The 17,147-nt window shown below is 32.5% G+C and overlaps 3 protein-coding genes across 3 annotated transcripts; 1 reads left to right on the top strand and 2 right to left on the bottom strand.

Annotated features, from left to right (window-relative positions):
* Nucleotides 1-3,632: 3,632 nt before the first annotated feature.
* On the bottom strand, nt 3,633-10,499 carry LOC115886341. The gene is made up of 4 exons (XM_030905439.1): nt 10,240-10,499; nt 9,212-9,335; nt 8,943-9,119; nt 3,633-3,801 (listed from the first exon to the last, which is right to left on the bottom strand). Exons 1-4 carry the CDS (start codon nt 10,456-10,458, stop codon nt 3,656-3,658), a joined length of 666 nt encoding a protein of 221 aa, XP_030761299.1. The 5' UTR covers nt 10,459-10,499; the 3' UTR covers nt 3,633-3,655.
* A 321-nt stretch (nt 10,500-10,820) lies between these two features.
* LOC115886342 (ragulator complex protein LAMTOR1) lies at nt 10,821-12,110 on the top strand. Its single transcript, XM_030905440.1, has 5 exons — nt 10,821-11,010; nt 11,074-11,150; nt 11,208-11,297; nt 11,353-11,566; nt 11,628-12,110. Exons 1-5 carry the CDS (start codon nt 10,963-10,965, stop codon nt 11,721-11,723), a joined length of 525 nt encoding a protein of 174 aa, XP_030761300.1. The 5' UTR covers nt 10,821-10,962; the 3' UTR covers nt 11,724-12,110.
* A 3,513-nt stretch (nt 12,111-15,623) lies between these two features.
* On the bottom strand, nt 15,624-17,014 carry LOC115886347 (protein YIPF1). Its single transcript, XM_030905445.1, has 2 exons — nt 16,587-17,014; nt 15,624-16,526 (listed from the first exon to the last, which is right to left on the bottom strand). The coding sequence occupies exons 1-2, from the start codon at nt 16,816-16,818 to the stop codon at nt 15,790-15,792; spliced, it is 969 nt and encodes a 322-aa protein (XP_030761305.1). The 5' UTR covers nt 16,819-17,014; the 3' UTR covers nt 15,624-15,789.
* Between the last annotated feature and the right edge of the window lie 133 nt (nt 17,015-17,147).

Raw genomic sequence — 17,147 nt, 5'->3', positions numbered from 1 at the left:
ATTGCTTCCATTTTTGAAAACTTTTGTATTCCTTTTCATAAGTTATTCGGGATTTAAATGGAAGTAGTTTGGATATGGCGTTTGTCGCCTCAGCCTGAATATCTGTTGGTAATTTACTTATTTCGTTTTGGGCAATTTCTGGTTTCAATTCAATCTGCAATCGACACGAAAGAGAATTAAAAAATATTGACTCAAAACTGACAACTAAAGAGACAGCTTTATTTATTTGAAACCAACGCCAACCCAGCACAATATTTTTTCTACTCGTAATAAATTCCTTGAAATAATAATTTCTGAATATTTTTTAAATTAAAACGTAAAGCTTGATTTTCATGCATCCGTTGTCCGTTGTCCGACGATACGATATTAATTTTATTGGTTGAATTTAAAGGCTTCGATTGGTTAACCGTTTCTAACCAATCAAAGTCTTTAAATTCAACCAATAAAATTAATATCGTATCAACGTATCGTCGGATAACGGATGCATGAAAATCAAGCTTTAACTCGCTATAGAGCAAAATAAAACACTAAATCACCACAATACACCAAACAACTTTTATTTTTACACTGGACGCGCGTTTCGCTAACCATGTTAGCATCATCAGCAGTTGATTATAAACTAAAATAAAATCTACAACTACCACTAGTTTTCCACTTTCCAACGAAAGATATGAAATAGAAAGAGATTACATTAGGAATGTAGCTGAGTGTAATGGATATTCTCCTTCACTAGTTGATAAAATAATTAGAAAACGTAGGTATAGGTTACAATGATTTTGAAAAATCTGACTTTTAAGTGGAGAAAGATAATAAGTCAAAATATTTTCAATAATTCAGTTTGATAGACAGTTATCCAGTATTCAAAAGGAATCTTTTAAGAATGTCAATTATAAACTTTGTATAGTGCTAATAATCACTACAACAATTATTAGGTAATTCAAAGGATAAAACACTTCTACTGGAAAGGCTTGGCATTTATGAAATTTTGTAAAGATTAAAATATTTTTAAAAAAAAAAAACTAGAAGATCAATATTAACCAGATTTAAAGAACATTTAGCCAGATAAGATATGGTAGACCGGATAAATCTTGCGTTGTCGAACATATTGTTGATAAAGAACATTGTATAGATCTTAATAACTTTGAAATTAATTAAAACAAGTCTCAAATTACAGACAACTAGATGCATATGAAAGCATCAGAATTAATATAAATTTATAGTATGAACAGAGACAACGGTCCAACTCCTTCAAGTTCTTTGTTCCTACTACCCTAGTGGCGGAAATCTGTTACGCCTGGTTGGCTAGATCTTACCACGCCCACTCGATGCCCACTGAGCGAGTATATATAAACGCTCTAATTAGATTGTATTTTAGTTTATAATCATCTGTTGATGATGCTAACATGGTTAGCGAAACGCGCGTCCAGTGTAAAAGTAAAAGTATTTTGGTGTATTGTGGTGATTTAGTGTTTTATTTTGCTGTAACACCAAAGATTCCAACCCTCAACTGTAAACGCTATAGAAAAAAATATTGTTTCCGTGTATTCATACTTGAGAGAGGGAATCGACATCATGAGCCCTCATGCTTGACAGTCCTGTTTGACCTTTCAATTGACATATTTGAATTTGATATGAAATTGTGCACAGTTGTTGATTTATTATTTATTTATTTCACAGTTTGTTTTGCTCAGAGGTAATAAATGTAGAAGGCTATTGTGTCAGAACTTAAATAAATATAAATAAATAAATAAATGCCTTTATTGTCAAAAAATTTTTCAATTTGTAGACAAAGGTAAACTAACAAAGTAAAAAAACAAGGTACACAAACAAACAAAAGATAATACAAAACATTATACAAATAATATTGTCAGTCTTTTCGTTTAAAATAAACATTTATAAATGTTTACAATGTCAAAGAACAAAAAATAAAAATAATATTCAAAAATACTTAGTTAGTTTTATATAAAATATCAATTTTTTTTTTATAAATAAATTTTATTTCGATGTTATTAGTAGGATAATTAATAGGAAACATTAGACCAGTGTTTGTAAGATCAAATTCGATTTCAAAATATACCCATTTACGGCGTAGAAAGCCCTGTCTAGTAAATAAGAGTTCAATGCTTGCGAAATGAAAAAAATGATGTTATGGATTTGATTTCAAATGGCAGGTGATTGTGCATTTTTTTCGAGTTGTATAATATTGAACTTTAACTAACTCTGAGCGTGGGTAGGTAGATAAAGATCTTGCTCCGCGTTTCTTGAGTGGATAAGTGTGAGATTTTCTCTTGAGAAGCTGATACATGTTTACATATTAGGCAAAACGGATTCAAATATAAATATGGAAGGAAGAGATATTTTAATTCTTTTAAAGTCCTGGCAATGAGTTCTGCTGTTTAGTCCCAGTGAATATCGAAATGCAGCTCTCTTCTGGAGCTTGCTTGAAAATGCGGTCAATTGAGTCGCACAACACAAACCCCAGAATGGAAGGGCAAACCTGAGGTGCGACTCAAAAAGTGCATAATAAAACAGTTCTAGCTAAGTTGATAAGTTAAGTTCTTAGAAACAGACCTTAATGCAAAACAGGCAGAGCTCAATTTTTCGACAAAGCTTCGATATGTATGTCCCATTTCAGAGAATTGTCCACAACAAGCCCTAAGAATTTTGCAGATTTTACGACGTCAATGGTGGTGTTGTTAGTACAAAAGGCTGCAACGAGTTTTTATACGACGAAGCTTTTAGTTTTAGAAATGTTAGGACTAAGGAGGTCTGAATCGCACCAAGATTTAATGGTGATTAAGTCATTTGATATAATCCTATGCCGTGATGTCCTTGTTGCTCCAAGTGAAGTTAGTGTCGTCCGCAAAACGACATATTTTGCCACTGATGTTTATGTTGGCAATGTCGTTAATAAAAAGAAGAAACAAAAATAGGGCCTAGTACTGATCCCTGAGGGACACCACATTCTATTGGCTTCCTAGAAGACAACGTGGTATCCACCCTCACAAGTTGACTTCTGTTGCTCAGATACGACTTAAACCATTCGAGAGATAATCCCCTGAACCCATAGTGCTGCAGTTTATTAATTAGGATCTTATGATTTACACAATCGAAAAACTTAAGAATCCATTTCACTAATCGTTACTAGTCGTTCAAAAGTAGCAAAATAAGCGTTCGGCATTTAACGTTTTATGTAAAACTGGTTAGGCATTTTTACACAAATAAAGCAGGAAATGAAAGATAAAGAATTATACTATATCCGTATTGTAGCACCTTTTTAGACAACTTCTTTATTTTTAAGATTTTGATGGTCCAACATCAACAAAATATTAAAAATAAAAAAAAAAAAAATTTTCTCGAAAATAAAGACATAATTTAAAATTCCGTTACAATACGGAAATAGATTGAAGTTTTGTGATTCCAATGATATATAATTTATACGGTTTTGTAACAAATTGCTCGCTACTTTATGGCAAATGCTGAAGCTCTGCAAACCTTAATCAAGCCTTAATCAAAGCACGTGTGTTTGAAATTTTGGACGTGGCGTAACACGACAGGGTGGGCTAAGCCTTAGGCAGATTTATGAAATATAATATTATCTTTGTCAAAGATAGCGAGAAATAAGTCAAATCATTTTAATATTTTTTTAATGATATTATTTGTTATTATTACATTTACTGAATCTTGGACGTGCTATTTTTCCATGCATCTCTTCAGTCACAATAAAGTCACCCAATTTTCCAATAGTCTGATTGTATTCGCTGTCGGCAGTCTTCACTTGCAAAATTTCGTTAATTTTCTCTAAAAAAATATAAACAGTAATTATGTCTTATACACGGTGTCCCAATTCTATCACATATTCATGGAAATAAAATATGGCGATGTAATTTACATTACTTTAGAAGCAATAAGAGTTCTGATTAATGCATTTCTTCGATCGTATGGTACATTAGGTGTAGGTACATAAAAATGAATGCAATCAGGGTTTAATCTACTTTAAAAATACATATACAAGGATGTAACCAGTGGCGGCTCGTGGTCATTATTGTAGGGAGGTCAATATCTAAAAATATTGCGTCGATTTTTTTAAGACGCGCCCAAATTTTATTGGTTTCTTACAAGGTACTTGTACGTTTCTCTCTCTCTCTCTCTGTATTTATTCGTACAAGAGGAATGTAGTGGTCAGGTGATGTGTGAGGTTTGTCTCCATAATTCCCTGTCTTGTGCTTCATGTACAAGCGTGTGCAGTGGCTTGTGGGTGATCTTTGATAGCTGGTCTATCCATCGGGAGGGCGAGCGGCCTCTTGGTCTCTCTCTCCGGAACCTTTTGCCCTGTATAATAATGAAGCCCATACGCCGCATCCCCCCTCATAACGTGACCGAAATATTCAAGCATACGTGACTGTATAGAAATTGAGAGGCGTTCTATAATGTTCATTTCTTGGATTATGGATTCATTGGTTCGCCGGACAGTCCAGGGAATTCTGAGCATTCGTCGCCAACAGTACATCCAGTTGCGTCAATTTTTTTCATTTCTGACTGTCTCATCGTCCAGGACTCGGAGCCATACATTAATATAGGAAATATGGGCAGTGAACAAGCCTTTTTAAGTGTTTAGATATGTTTTGTCTCGCCATATCTTTGAGAGCTTTCGCACTGCCACTCTTGTCATTTCACATCTTCTTCTTATTTCCCCTTTAACGATCCCGTGTTGTTTATAAGTGACCCAAGATGTATATACTGACTTACAACCTCAAAACAACGACCAATGCTCACTATATCAGGTTTGTTGTTGTTTTGCCTGTCGATAATCATCATTTTTGTTTTAGAGGGATTAATTTCAAGTCCAAGTTTCTCGTTTTCGTCTTCAACCAATTCTAGAAGCTGCAGTAACTCTTCTACGTTTCCTGCTAGAAGGACCGTATCGTCTGCAAATCTGAGGTTGGTAACTTTGTGACCATTAATTGTTGTCCCCCTTGCCAATGTTCCAATGCCCGTCTCAAGCGATATAGTCTAGTAATATATATATATTGAATAACTGAGGAGACAGTATGCACCTCTGCCTAACACCACAGGTAGGCTGGAAGTCTTCCGAAGATGCCATTGATGGTAATTCTACATTTGGTATTTACATAGAGATTCTGGATCAATGAAATCAAACGAAGAGGCACGCCCATTTCTTTAAGAACCATCCATAGTTTTGACCATTTGACTTCGTCAAAAGCTTTTCGATAGTCTATGAAAGAAATATAGAGCGCATTGTTAAATTCTCGGGCCTTTTCGATAATCTGACGGATATTCAAAATTTGTTCACGTATTCCTCGACCTCTTGTGAATCCTGCTTGCTCTGGAGGGATTTATGGTTGAATATACGGTTTTAACCTTTCGTTAATGATATGAAGAAGAATCTTACTGGTATGTGAAATTAGCGCAATTGTACGAAAGTTGTCGCATTTGGTTGGAGATCCTTTATTATGGATGGTTATTATGGAATAATCGGTCCAATCTGATGGCCATTGGTGAGTATGCTATATCATATTACATAACTTGCGCAAGATGTCCACACCAAAATCTCCTGACGCTTGGAGCATTTCGACCGTGATCTGGTCCCAAAGCTTTTGCTATTGCGTTTTAGGGTTTTATTGCTGCTTCAATTTCCGATTTCAGTATGTCTGGTTCTTCATTAATTATATCACTGTAGAAAGAGCAACTAGGCTGAGGATCTTTTTCTTTATACAGTGTTCCGCAGTATGTTTGCCATCGTTCCACTATTTCGTTAATTTCTGGTTTTAAGTTGTCCCTCGTTCGTCTCTCTATTGCCCATGTTTTGGCTCTGAATTTCTCAGGAGGTAATTTTATCTCTTTTAAATAGGTCCTCTGGTTGGATTTTGTGGAAAGCATGAGATTTCCTATATTTTTCATAGTAGTTGTTCTTGTCGATGGTGCAACACTGTGTTTGATCTCGTATTTATTTCTTCTATATTTATCTTTTCATCTTGTGTTTCTATACCAGTTTGCACCCAATGTCTGTCTCTTGTTCAATTTTTAGCAATGTGCTGTCAGAAATCCAATGTTTGTTTTTTTGTCTTTTGTTTAGTTGTCGAGAAGTGGCATTACTCAGACAATTTTTAAGGTCTATCCAAATCTGTTGGGGTTGGGTGTTCTCGTTAACTTGTACGTTTAGTTAAAGAAAAATAAATCTAAAAATAGATACAAATTATGTTAAAATGAAACCTACCCTTACATTTTTAAACCTGTGGTCTAGTGTCATTTCACTAAAAATCCAGTCAATGTTCTTTACACAAATTTTCCACGGTAGGATTTAAAATACATATAAATAATAATGTCAAAAAAATATAAATACATATATACACATAGACATTTCTAAAAGTTTTATTTCATATTTTTTTTATATTTTAAGTCAATGCGGCGTTTTTTCTCTAAACGTTTTTCGAAATTTAAAACAATTGTTTTAAACAAAATCAATTTTAAAAAAAAAAAAAATATATTCATTTTAAAATATCTATTCCAGAATCAGTGAACCACAGTTCATCACCTCTATTCATAACCAGAAAATTAAGTGAATTATTACCTACACAAATTTAACGCTACACCTCAAACTAGATGAGATTTCTTTCGCTATTAAAAATTTTAATATTGCTTTATATTGACTAAAACCAAACATTATACGCGATAAACGATACAAAAACCTAGGTTGTTTTAAAATTTGAGTTTTTATAAACACTCAAACTGCCCAAACGGCGAAACTTTTCCAACGACTGAAATCCTTTTATGAATAACGCGGTCAATGGCCAATATAAACTATATCTATCGCACCTTAACCCGTTATATTTTCTATATATGTAGTATACCTTACCTTGTTGGTGTTACGAGCCGCGGCATTTAGAGTTTAATACGTGCAAAACATAGCGGGAATGAAGGGCAAAATGAAATTTTGACCGGCACACAGTGGGCAAAAATCCAGAAGTATGTTGCAAAAATTCTTTTTTGTACGATTTCATTCAAATTTGGTAAAAACATTCTATGCCAGTAGCCCGTGAACCCACTTAGTTTTGGCTGACTTGAGAGTGGTTGGGGGGATTCATAAAATGGGAAAAATCATCTTTTGACTAATACAACTACCAAAATGCGGTAAGAATATTTTATATTTCACTAAATTTTACGATTTTTGGCAGAGCCAAGATTAAACAGCCAAATATTGAACAATTATTACTCCTCCGGCATATACAGGGTTTGTTATATATATTGACAACCTCTGTATCTTTTTTATTCGACGTTTTCGAAAAAAGTTTCTTGAATAAAAGTTTAATGGTCTCGAATACACTTTTCAAAAAAGTCTCTCTTGCATACCGGGTGCCTTAGGAATCCTGTGTGGCCCAACTTTCTTTATTTCAAATTAGTATCCATAATTTTTTATTTGATTTTTATTTTCTCCTAAAAATCCTAACTACTTTTATGTAGCATAGCCTACACCTAATTTGAAATAAGATAGTTGAACCACGCCCAGACTTTTTGAAGCACTTTGTATATGCGTAATAGACTTTTTTCGCAAATTTATTCAAAACCACTTTCATTTGAGACAGTTTTTTAAATGAATTATTGTTAAATTGCTATAATAGCTAGGAATACCTAAAGTTTTCGCGGAGTGATATTACTCGTGCATCACAATATGGTGACCAGTAAAACTCATAAGAATCCTCTACATGATGCCATGCGTAATGTCACAATGAGATAACAGGTATCCATAAATTAAATAAAATACCCCGTATATGATATATTTAAATAGCATTTTCCCTTCTGATTTTGAAATGCCTACTTTGCTAATTACTAATATTTCCCAAAAAAGCTTACCTACTATTTACTGATATTTTGTTTTATAACAGCTGGAAGCAATGGTCACGAAGTGCACATTTTTAAATCTGAAAGAAAATACCATTTCATTTAATTTAAAAAATTAGGTACTGTCAAAATTTGTCAATTTGTCAAAAAATGTCATTTGACATTTATGACATACCTCTTCGGAAATCTTGAGAAAAAGTACGTAGCTTTATATTTCAAGTTCTTCTCTAGCTACTATAACAATTAATTTATGAGAAGTATCCACATAAAGGATCTTACTAAATAAGCTTGCTCCAATAAATTTAATGTTGCGATTTTTTGCGATTTTTTTGACTTAACTTTTCTAAGATAGAATATATGCCACTATCAAAAAAACCTTAAATGATTATGTTCTACTTTGACCTTTACCTAGTTTTATCCAAAAAATCGAAATAAAAGATACTTTTTTACTTACCTTAACATTAAATTTACCGCAACCGGGAATCTACGTAAAACACGTTATGACAATTTCACAAAATTATTGACAGCAAGCTAAGGTCGTCCGATTCAATTGTTATAATACTGTGTCACTTGAATGCAACGCCTACTATTTAAAAAATTGTAGAAAAAAAGGCAGTTATTGGACACAAATTAACTGAAAATGTAGGTTTTGCGCAAAGTTCGTTTTACAGCCCCTCGAAAGAGACTCCGAATATGCTTTTTTTGTTAGTTTTATGTGGTTTTCTCTTAACTAATATGTTTCCAATCTAATGTTATTGCCATAAATGCTAACTGTGGATGTTATATTTTTTGCAACTTGGTTTGGACATATTGCCTACTGTGCGGCAGTAGAGAAAATGGGTAAAATAAAACGTTTTGAAGCGAAAATTGGACAAATTGATGGTTTTTGGGAACAGTATAGACGAAGTATAGAGTATCTTGGGATGAAAAAAAGTTATTTACAAAAAGTATAATTTAAATAGGTTTTTCCTAATTTTCTTCTGATTTTTTTGGGGGAGCATTGACCATTTGCCCTTATGGTTAAGCCGCCACTGGATGTAACTGTATCTATTAATTTTAAATAATTAATATAAATGTGTTACCATTTTGACCCAAGTTATCTGACTTTTTAATCATGTGGGTAGGTTCCATGGCATTTTCATTCAGAAGTATGGGATTTCTAAAATCGTATTTCTGAGTGGTCAGGGGAATTTCCCAGCCTTCCGGCAAAGTATAATCTTTTTTATTAGTGTCCAACAACTTTCTTCTTATATCAGATTCTTGACAGCAAAAATAAAATAGAAATTGGTCAACAATCTTTATATTTTTTTCTATTTCATGTTAAATGACCAAAAGTGTATGAAAAATATACCTATATCACAATACTCTACTTGATATACAGATTTTCCCTTTAATAAGTTGTCTCCTTTGACTATAATATGATCAACAGGCGTTTCAAAGTACATTTTTCCAATTTTTGGCTTTTCTTTTTTCACCTGAAAAGATATCGATGGTAGTTCTGAATCTAATTTATAATCTTAGCAAAGATATACAGGGTGTCCCAGGCTGAGCGTGCGTTAAAAGTTTCTACAGACCTACAATACCTAGATCGGAGATTTTTTATATATCGTTGTTTCACAATGAGATCTAGCAATTAAAAATGTTTTCAATATGGCGGCGCTTCCGGATATACCGGAAGTTTGACAGCAACTTTCTTATTTTATATGGGTACCCCCATTTTTTATTACATACCTAAATGCTTTGTAAAATTTTATGAATTTTGATATCAAACACTCTATATCTAACATTAACCGTTTTTGAGAATAAAAAATTAAAATTTTCGAAGGGCAAAACTGCCTTTCAAAAAAATTGTACAGCTTAAACGTCAAATTTGGTGATATATCCAGGAAGTGCCGCCATATTGAAACTATTTTTAATCGATAGATCTCGTTGTAAAACGATGATGTGCAAAAATCTCCGATCTAGATATTGTTGTTTTCTAGAAAACTTCTAATGCACGCTCAGCCTGGGACACCCTGTAGAAGTATGGAGAATGAGCATGAACGTAAAAGGCGACATGAGTCAAAAAAGACGATGCTCAGAAGACATATGGTTCTGATCGAAAAATAATGTTTTAGGAAAAATTACTCAGGAAATTATTGCACAGGGTATTTTAATGTTAAGGAAAAATTACAATGTACCGGTTGAACCGCATGCACTGGGCATGTGCAAATGTATATTTCTTTTCTTTTCGCTGTTTAAAGTTTACAAATAAAAATTATCGAAAGTACGAAGTATTCCATTCCAAACATGCCGGCTACCATGGCATAAGAAGATTTTTGGATGCGTACTCCTCGAAGCTCATTCTCCTTACCTCTGAATTTAGTCATTAAAAATTACTTTTTCTAAATAATCATCGCAAGCCTCTCTAGGCGGTTCAATATTATCACCATCTAATTCTAGGTAGTTTTTAAACCCTTCGCAGACTGGATCATCAAATTCTTGCTTTGTAATATATTTAGCTCTGTCGTGAATTTCGATTTTCTTTGGAATATAGTCTTTGTTATATACTGTCAGATACGAGTTTAATATGATCCTTTTCTCTTCCTCAGGATCCATGTTTCTTATTTCAAATTTTTGCTAAATGTCTTAATGACAAAATAAATTTAAGCAATTTAAAGAATTTCAGAGAGATTTGGCATCTAAGTGTTACATCCGGCAATAGTGTTACGAATTTAAGGCCTATTCACACTGACAATAGTATTCTGAGCCGAAAACATTCTTAGATCAAATTAAAACCTTATCCCTGTCTTTATTTATTCTTTTAACGAAGTAAAAAATACCGTCACAGCAAATTCTATTAAAACTAATAGTGATAAATAGTTAAATTAATTGTACTTACTTAAAAAACTCATTTACTTGATACACACGACGCTACTGGTTTATTGGAATTGTTTTTAGGTTGCATAATATCTTATTTTCCTTTGTCCGAAATGTCACTGTCAGATGTTCTATTTGTCAATTAAATTTTGTAAATAAATGATATGAATATTTAAGAACAAAAATTCAACGTTTTGAATTGATAGCAGCTAGAATTTCTAGTTTTACCAACAAATAAAAATAATGGGATGTTGTTGGAGTTTGTTTTGCAAAGATGATAGTTCTTCACAGGTAAAACGACAGAGAATGACGATATTTTTGTTTTTCAATTTTAAGATTCATATTTTCACTTAGAATGGAGAACCAAACGAAAGAACACACTTGCTAATAGACCCTGTATCAAATAACACAAATATTCAAAGGGTTAGCAGGTATATTACTCTATATATTGAGAATCCTTGCCACATTTTATCATGTTTCTTTTTTAGCGAAGATATATTAAGTAGAAATTCAAATACCTTACCGAAAAAGACTGATGAACAATCGGCATTGAGTAGAATACTACAAGAAACAGCTACGTACGTTTTTATTAAACAAAAGTCACATTTTTATCTGACATATTCGCTTTTACAGCAATGTTATAGATGTAGCTGCCTTGGATTCCCACAATCTACAGCAACACGAATATTCAGAACGGGTTAAAATGTACAACACAAGGGTCCAGCAAGTTCTAACAACTAACAGGAATGTGTTAACAAATAAACTGAAATCTTGTTTACTGCAAGATGTCCCTCAACCTGAAAAAGTCCTAGGTGCCGATTTGATAAGCAAGGATGACATTAGTTTAGTAAGTTATGGTGTTTGAATCAAAGAATTTAGTTTTAAACTGATATTTTAATATGTTTTAGATATCAAATTCTATAACTGCAGCGTTGAATGCAATAAATGATATCAAAGTGGATCATAAAGAAGACTTAGTGGTCCCGTTTGGACTAGATTGCTAATTTCTTTTAATATATAATTATATAAAAATAAGATGAAATATTATGTGTATAAGTTTTGTTATAATTTATTAATTTTAAATTTTATTTAAATTAAATATTTGCTATTTATTGTGTTAATAAATATTTTGAGTTACCACCTTTATTTCTGTTTTTGAAAAATATTTCATCTTATTACTGTATATATTTAATGATATTATAGATTTTTAAGATATGAAAAGAAAATATTTTTTACATTATATGTATTTTGTTCTGTATAAAAAAAAACAAACATTAAATGTCTTTGATTTTTAAAGTCGTATAGTATATTGCACACAAATATTTTTTGAAGTTATATATAGAGATTTTTGCTTGTAAAATGGAACATACATAATTAGAAATAAAAATTGTGATAATATTGTGTCTACTTTTTATAATAAAATCAAATGTTACAGTATAAGTATGCCTGTTTAATATTTATAATGATTAAAAATATATAGGGGGGCCCAGGGCCGGCGGAAGGGCCTATGCGAGGGGCGCCACGACAGCAACTAAAATATTTAAAAACAGTAATTTAAACAAATAGTATCGAATATCCAGTTCAATAATTAATCAGTACTGTCAATTTCCACATTAAAATATTAGCTATTACCACACCACATAGGGAAAGAATATCTTACTAAACATTATAAACACTATGCTATATGCTAGATGGTATCCTATTATAGTTTACTGAAATTATGCCCAAAAAATCCTTAGCATGAAAGCTTTGGAGTAATTTTGATTTCTTCAATTCTATATGTTTTTTGAGTGCTCTATCCGAAACTGGGATTTGCGAATTCATTTTCGTGGGAGAATTTTAAACAAAATAATATAAAAAACTATAAATCTGATTTGTTCGTGGTATTTTATTTATAACTCAAAAGCTAACAACTTTTCGTAAATAACCCTTCTTTCTATAATAATTCTCGTTTTTATAAATTTCTAAACAAACTGTATTGGGTCAAGAGCTAGCAAAATTAACAGTTTTAGACTGACCGCTCAAAATCGCAATTTTTCTACTATCCACACCCTTTATTTGTTATTAATGGAATGGCTGATATGCTCTAAAATTATATGAGGCAAATATTCATTCGCAAGAAGCTGAAGAGTATCCCGATATCCTTATTATAAAAAAAGAGCTTATAAGTTTGCCTCATTAATTAAATTAATTTATTAATAGTAGTGGGAAAGATATCAATTTTTTGGTGGTTTTGATTGTTCCGGCTTGAATATATAGTAATATACTGAAAATGGGAGCAGAATCATAGAATTTTCTCATTAGAGGAATCACACAAAGAAAAATTTCTCACAAAGAAATGCATCTCAAACACTGGCTCATTTTGAAGCCGAGAAAACTGTCTGATCATAATACTGATTTTGGACTAAATATGTAATTGTTTGTGAAAAAGAAGAAATTTTTCTTAAATTCTTATAAGAAAATAATGCAACTGCTTGCAATTAAACATTAATGTTTTCAAATATCACTTATAGCAGAACGAGACTGCCGAAGTTGGAATTCTATTTCTTATAGCTCTACGAGTATATACCGTGTGCGTCTCAAAAGTTTCCTCCCCCTATAATTTGTTTATTTTTTCGGATGAATAAACGAGATTTGGTATGTTAGTATACGACATAAATTAGGATTAATCTCGGGATTAATTCACGTATTCAATTGTTTTTGGTCACTTCCTATTTCACCGGAAATTACTACAACTTTTGATTTTTAAATGGCACCCTCGGTATATTTCTACTTTATGCGATAGAAAATGACACTCCGAATAGGATGACATATCATATGTCAACTTTTGACATTTTTGCATATGGTTTATTTGAAATTGTAACACATTGTAACATGCGGTTCATAACGGCGAACAATTTGTAACAATTTGACTCGAAATACCAAGTGTGTTGTATGAAATCATTCGTAAAAAAATGCTTTTTCCAAATATGCTAATGAGCCACCCTTGTTCCATTTGAAAAAATTGAGATATGATTAAAAGTACGATTTAAGCATCTTTAAACCGGCCGGGACAAGACACGAAAAACATTAGACGATCTAATTTATTTTTCCAAGGCTCCTTATTGAAACTAATAAATTAGTGTGTTTAACACAGTCATGGCACTATAGATTAAAATTTAAAATACGTTTTTAAGCAAAAATGTCAAAAGTTGACATATGATATGCCACTGTACTCAGAATTATGCTCAGAATGTCATTTTCTTTTGGAATAAAGTAGAAATATAACGAGGGTGCAATTTAAAAATCAAAAGTTTTAGTCATTTCCGGTGAAACAGGAAGTGACTAAAAACAATTGAATACGTCAATCAAGCCTAAAATATGTCATATAATAACATACCAAAACTCGTTTTTTTATCTAAACCCGGTGTAGAAAAGATAACAACCGCAGAAGATTGAACGAAGAGAAGAATTTTGTTAGTTGAAGTGAAAATTTATTGTTAAATTAGCATAAATATGCTTAGTTGTTGTTAAAGTATAGGATTGAAGGGAGAAGAGAGTTATAATAACTATTTAGGGGGTGGGGGGGGGGGCGCCAGATAGGGTACTCGCCCGTTCTCAATATTTTCCTTCCGCCGGCCCTGGGGGGGCCCATTAATGTTAGAAGTCCAATATTGTCGATATTGAAGATATGAAAAATGATCTATACAAATCTTGCATGGTTTATAAAGGTGCATATATTATAAATATGTTGCTGTATACAGGGTATTTTTTGAAACTGGTTAAAAATACGATACCGGGTGCGTCTCAAAAGTGGCTCACCCCCTATAACTTTTTTATTTTTTCAGATAAAACAACGATATTTGGTATGTTAGTATATGACATAAATTGGGATTGATTGACGTATTCAATTGTTTTCGGTCACTTCCGGTTTCATCGGAAATGACTACAACTTTTGGTTTTTAAATGGCACCCTCGGTATTTTTTTACTTTATACGATAGAAAATGACACTCTGAATCGAATGACATATAGTATGTCAATTTTTGACATAGTTACTCAAAAACAAATTCTCTTTTAAATTTCAATCTACAGTGCCATAGCTGTGTTAAAAACAGTCATTTTTAATCAAGGAGCCTTGGAAAAATAGATTGGATCGTCTAATGTTTTTAGTGTCTTGTCCTGGCCAGTTAAAAGATGCTTAAATTGTATTTTTAATAATATCTCAATTTTCTCAAATGGAACGAGGGTGGCTCACTAGCATATTTGGAAAAAGCATTTTTTTAGGAATAATTTGATACCACACACTTGTTATTTTGAGTCAAATTGTCGTTATGAACCGTATGTTACAAAAATAAACCATATGCCAAAATGTCAAAAGTTGACATATGATATGTCATTCGATTCAGAGTGTCATTTTCTATCGAATAAAGTAAATACCGAGGGTGCCATTTAAAAATCAAAAGTTGTAGTCATTTTCGGTGACCGAAAACAATTAAATACGTCAATCAATCCCAATTTATGTCATATACTAACATACCGAATATCGTTGTTTTATCTGAAAAATTAAAAAAGTTTCAGGGGTGCCACTTTTGAGACGCACCCGGTATCTGAAAAGTGGTTAAAATCTGGAGTGACTAGTGACTTATCTATATTTTCCTAAACATCAAGGATAACAGAGTAAATCCATGAACGAAAGCTCATATTGTCTGATACAGGGTATTTTTTATAGCGTCGACAACATAGCAATATTTAAAATGCTATATCTCAGTTTTTTAATCCAACATTCTCTATATTATTTTTCATTTAGATGCAGAATTAAAAAATGAACATTTTTTTATTTAAAGTGTCCCTAAATTTTTAACGGTTTCACAGATATTCGCGGTGTTTATATATTATGTATGAGTCTTTATAATAAAAACAAATGTTCCATAAATGTATGCCTGTTAATATTCATAACGATTAAACAGGTATGTACAACAATGAATACTAATTAGTAAAATTATAAATACAGGAAGATTATCAAATACTTTCGGAAACTTCACCTTAAATACACTTTATAGATATCACAAAATTAAAATAACAAAAATAATTTAACTTGCATCTGTGGCATTCGTTTTACTTTGTTCCACAACCTTTTTCACTGCCTCCTGAATGGCTGGTACGGGTACGGTGTTTGGTACGTGAAAAAAGTACAGCATAAACCCTGCAGCTAATAAAGCGTGGCATACCATAATTCCGATAGCCAGGAAAAATTTATGTTTTGATAAACGCAGAGCAGGCATCAGAGTCAGTAACAGCACAGAACCAGATACAAATGCTGCTATAATCACTAACAGCCATTGTAACAAATTTATTTGAATAGACCACAGTACGGCAGCTGGAATATAGATAAATAGCGAATAACCATAGATACAGATGAGTTCTAAAGCCCCTGGTGTTACATTATCTTGGTCGAGGTCTTCAACATCTCCTGCTTGAGTTGAGTACCTTAACAAGCCCCATAACGTAAAAGGGATTAAGGTAATGTACAGACAAATCGTGGTTGCAGCATAGGAAACAAGATGAAAGTCGTATTTCCAGTGATATGAAGGACTGGCATGTTGTAAGTAACTAGCAATGTTTCCACTGATTGCTATGGTGAAAATTAGAGTTATACTAATCCAAAAAGGTCCGTAAAGATCTGGCTTTGTTCTTAAATGGTGTTTCAAAGAATTATCCCACTTAGGGGTTATTGAAGCTATGATACGTTCAACCACATCTTTGGTGTCAACATCGAAATATTTCTGGTAGTATTCTATGGTCCAAAATGATTTTGAAGCTGGAGTTTCTAAAATATGACGTGTTAGAACTTAGCTATTTGTATTTTGTATATAGATAAGTTTTTTACCTTCATCTTCAGGAGACCCTAAATTTGGTAATGAACTGGGGTTGTTTGGATTTCCCGGCGGTGGCATGTTATTCGTTGAACTCGGAGGATTGGATTTTAAGTTTCCTGACACGTCGATCTGCGTTACTGGTACTGATATCGTACTATTCCCACCAGCAGTGTGTACTGGCACTGTCGGATAATCTTGAAACGACAATAAATCATCTGTAGGTACTTCTTGCAGGTTTGTCATTGTTCCTATAAATTATTTCAGAGACAAGAATACGATATTTTGATTAAAAACGCGAGTTTAATAGGTAGTTTGTAATATTTTTCATTAAAAAAACACCTTGTTTTGATTTTTATCGCAAAATCTAAATTGTCACTGTCAAATTTTCTGTCAATCGTCAAGGACCACCTGCTCAGAGATATAGAGGTATGTTCGCGGTTAGGTCAGAACTCTCTTTCCTTGTCTAAGGGTCAGAAAGTATAGGTGATTATACGTTTTCTTGGCGATCATCTTTAGTTAATCTTAAAAATATCAAATATATCTCTTATATATCTTAATAATAATTATACTTC

This window comes from Sitophilus oryzae, unplaced genomic scaffold (assembly GCF_002938485.1).
Source record: "Sitophilus oryzae breed Bouriz unplaced genomic scaffold, Soryzae_2.0 scaffold_484_pilon_pilon, whole genome shotgun sequence".
Classification (NCBI taxonomy): Eukaryota; Metazoa; Arthropoda; class Insecta; order Coleoptera; family Curculionidae; genus Sitophilus; species Sitophilus oryzae.
The sequence above is the reverse complement of the archived record's forward strand: the minus strand, read 5'-3'. Positions and strand labels throughout refer to the sequence as shown.

Coding starts and splice junctions, on each gene's coding strand:
- LOC115886342 (XM_030905440.1), top strand. CDS start 10,963: ATGGGATGTTGTTGGAGTTTGTTTTGCAAAGATGATAGTTCTTCACAG. Junction 11,011..11,073: donor AAGATGATAGTTCTTCACAG/GTAAAACGACAG, acceptor ATTTTCACTTAG/AATGGAGAACCAAACGAAAG. Junction 11,151..11,207: donor AATATTCAAAGGGTTAGCAG/GTATATTACTCT, acceptor TTTCTTTTTTAG/CGAAGATATATTAAGTAGAA.
- LOC115886347 (XM_030905445.1), bottom strand. CDS start 16,818: ATGACAAACCTGCAAGAAGTACCTACAGATGATTTATTGTCGTTTCAA. Junction 16,527..16,586: donor AGGGTCTCCTGAAGATGAAG/GTAAAAAACTTA, acceptor GTCATATTTTAG/AAACTCCAGCTTCAAAATCA.
- LOC115886341 (XM_030905439.1), bottom strand. CDS start 10,458: ATGGATCCTGAGGAAGAGAAAAGGATCATATTAAACTCGTATCTGACA. Junction 9,336..10,239: donor GCGATGATTATTTAGAAAAA/GTAATTTTTAAT, acceptor ATATCTTTTCAG/GTGAAAAAAGAAAAGCCAAA. Junction 3,802..8,942: donor AGATAACTTGGGTCAAAATG/GTAACACATTTA, acceptor ATATTTTTTTAG/AGAAAATTAACGAAATTTTG.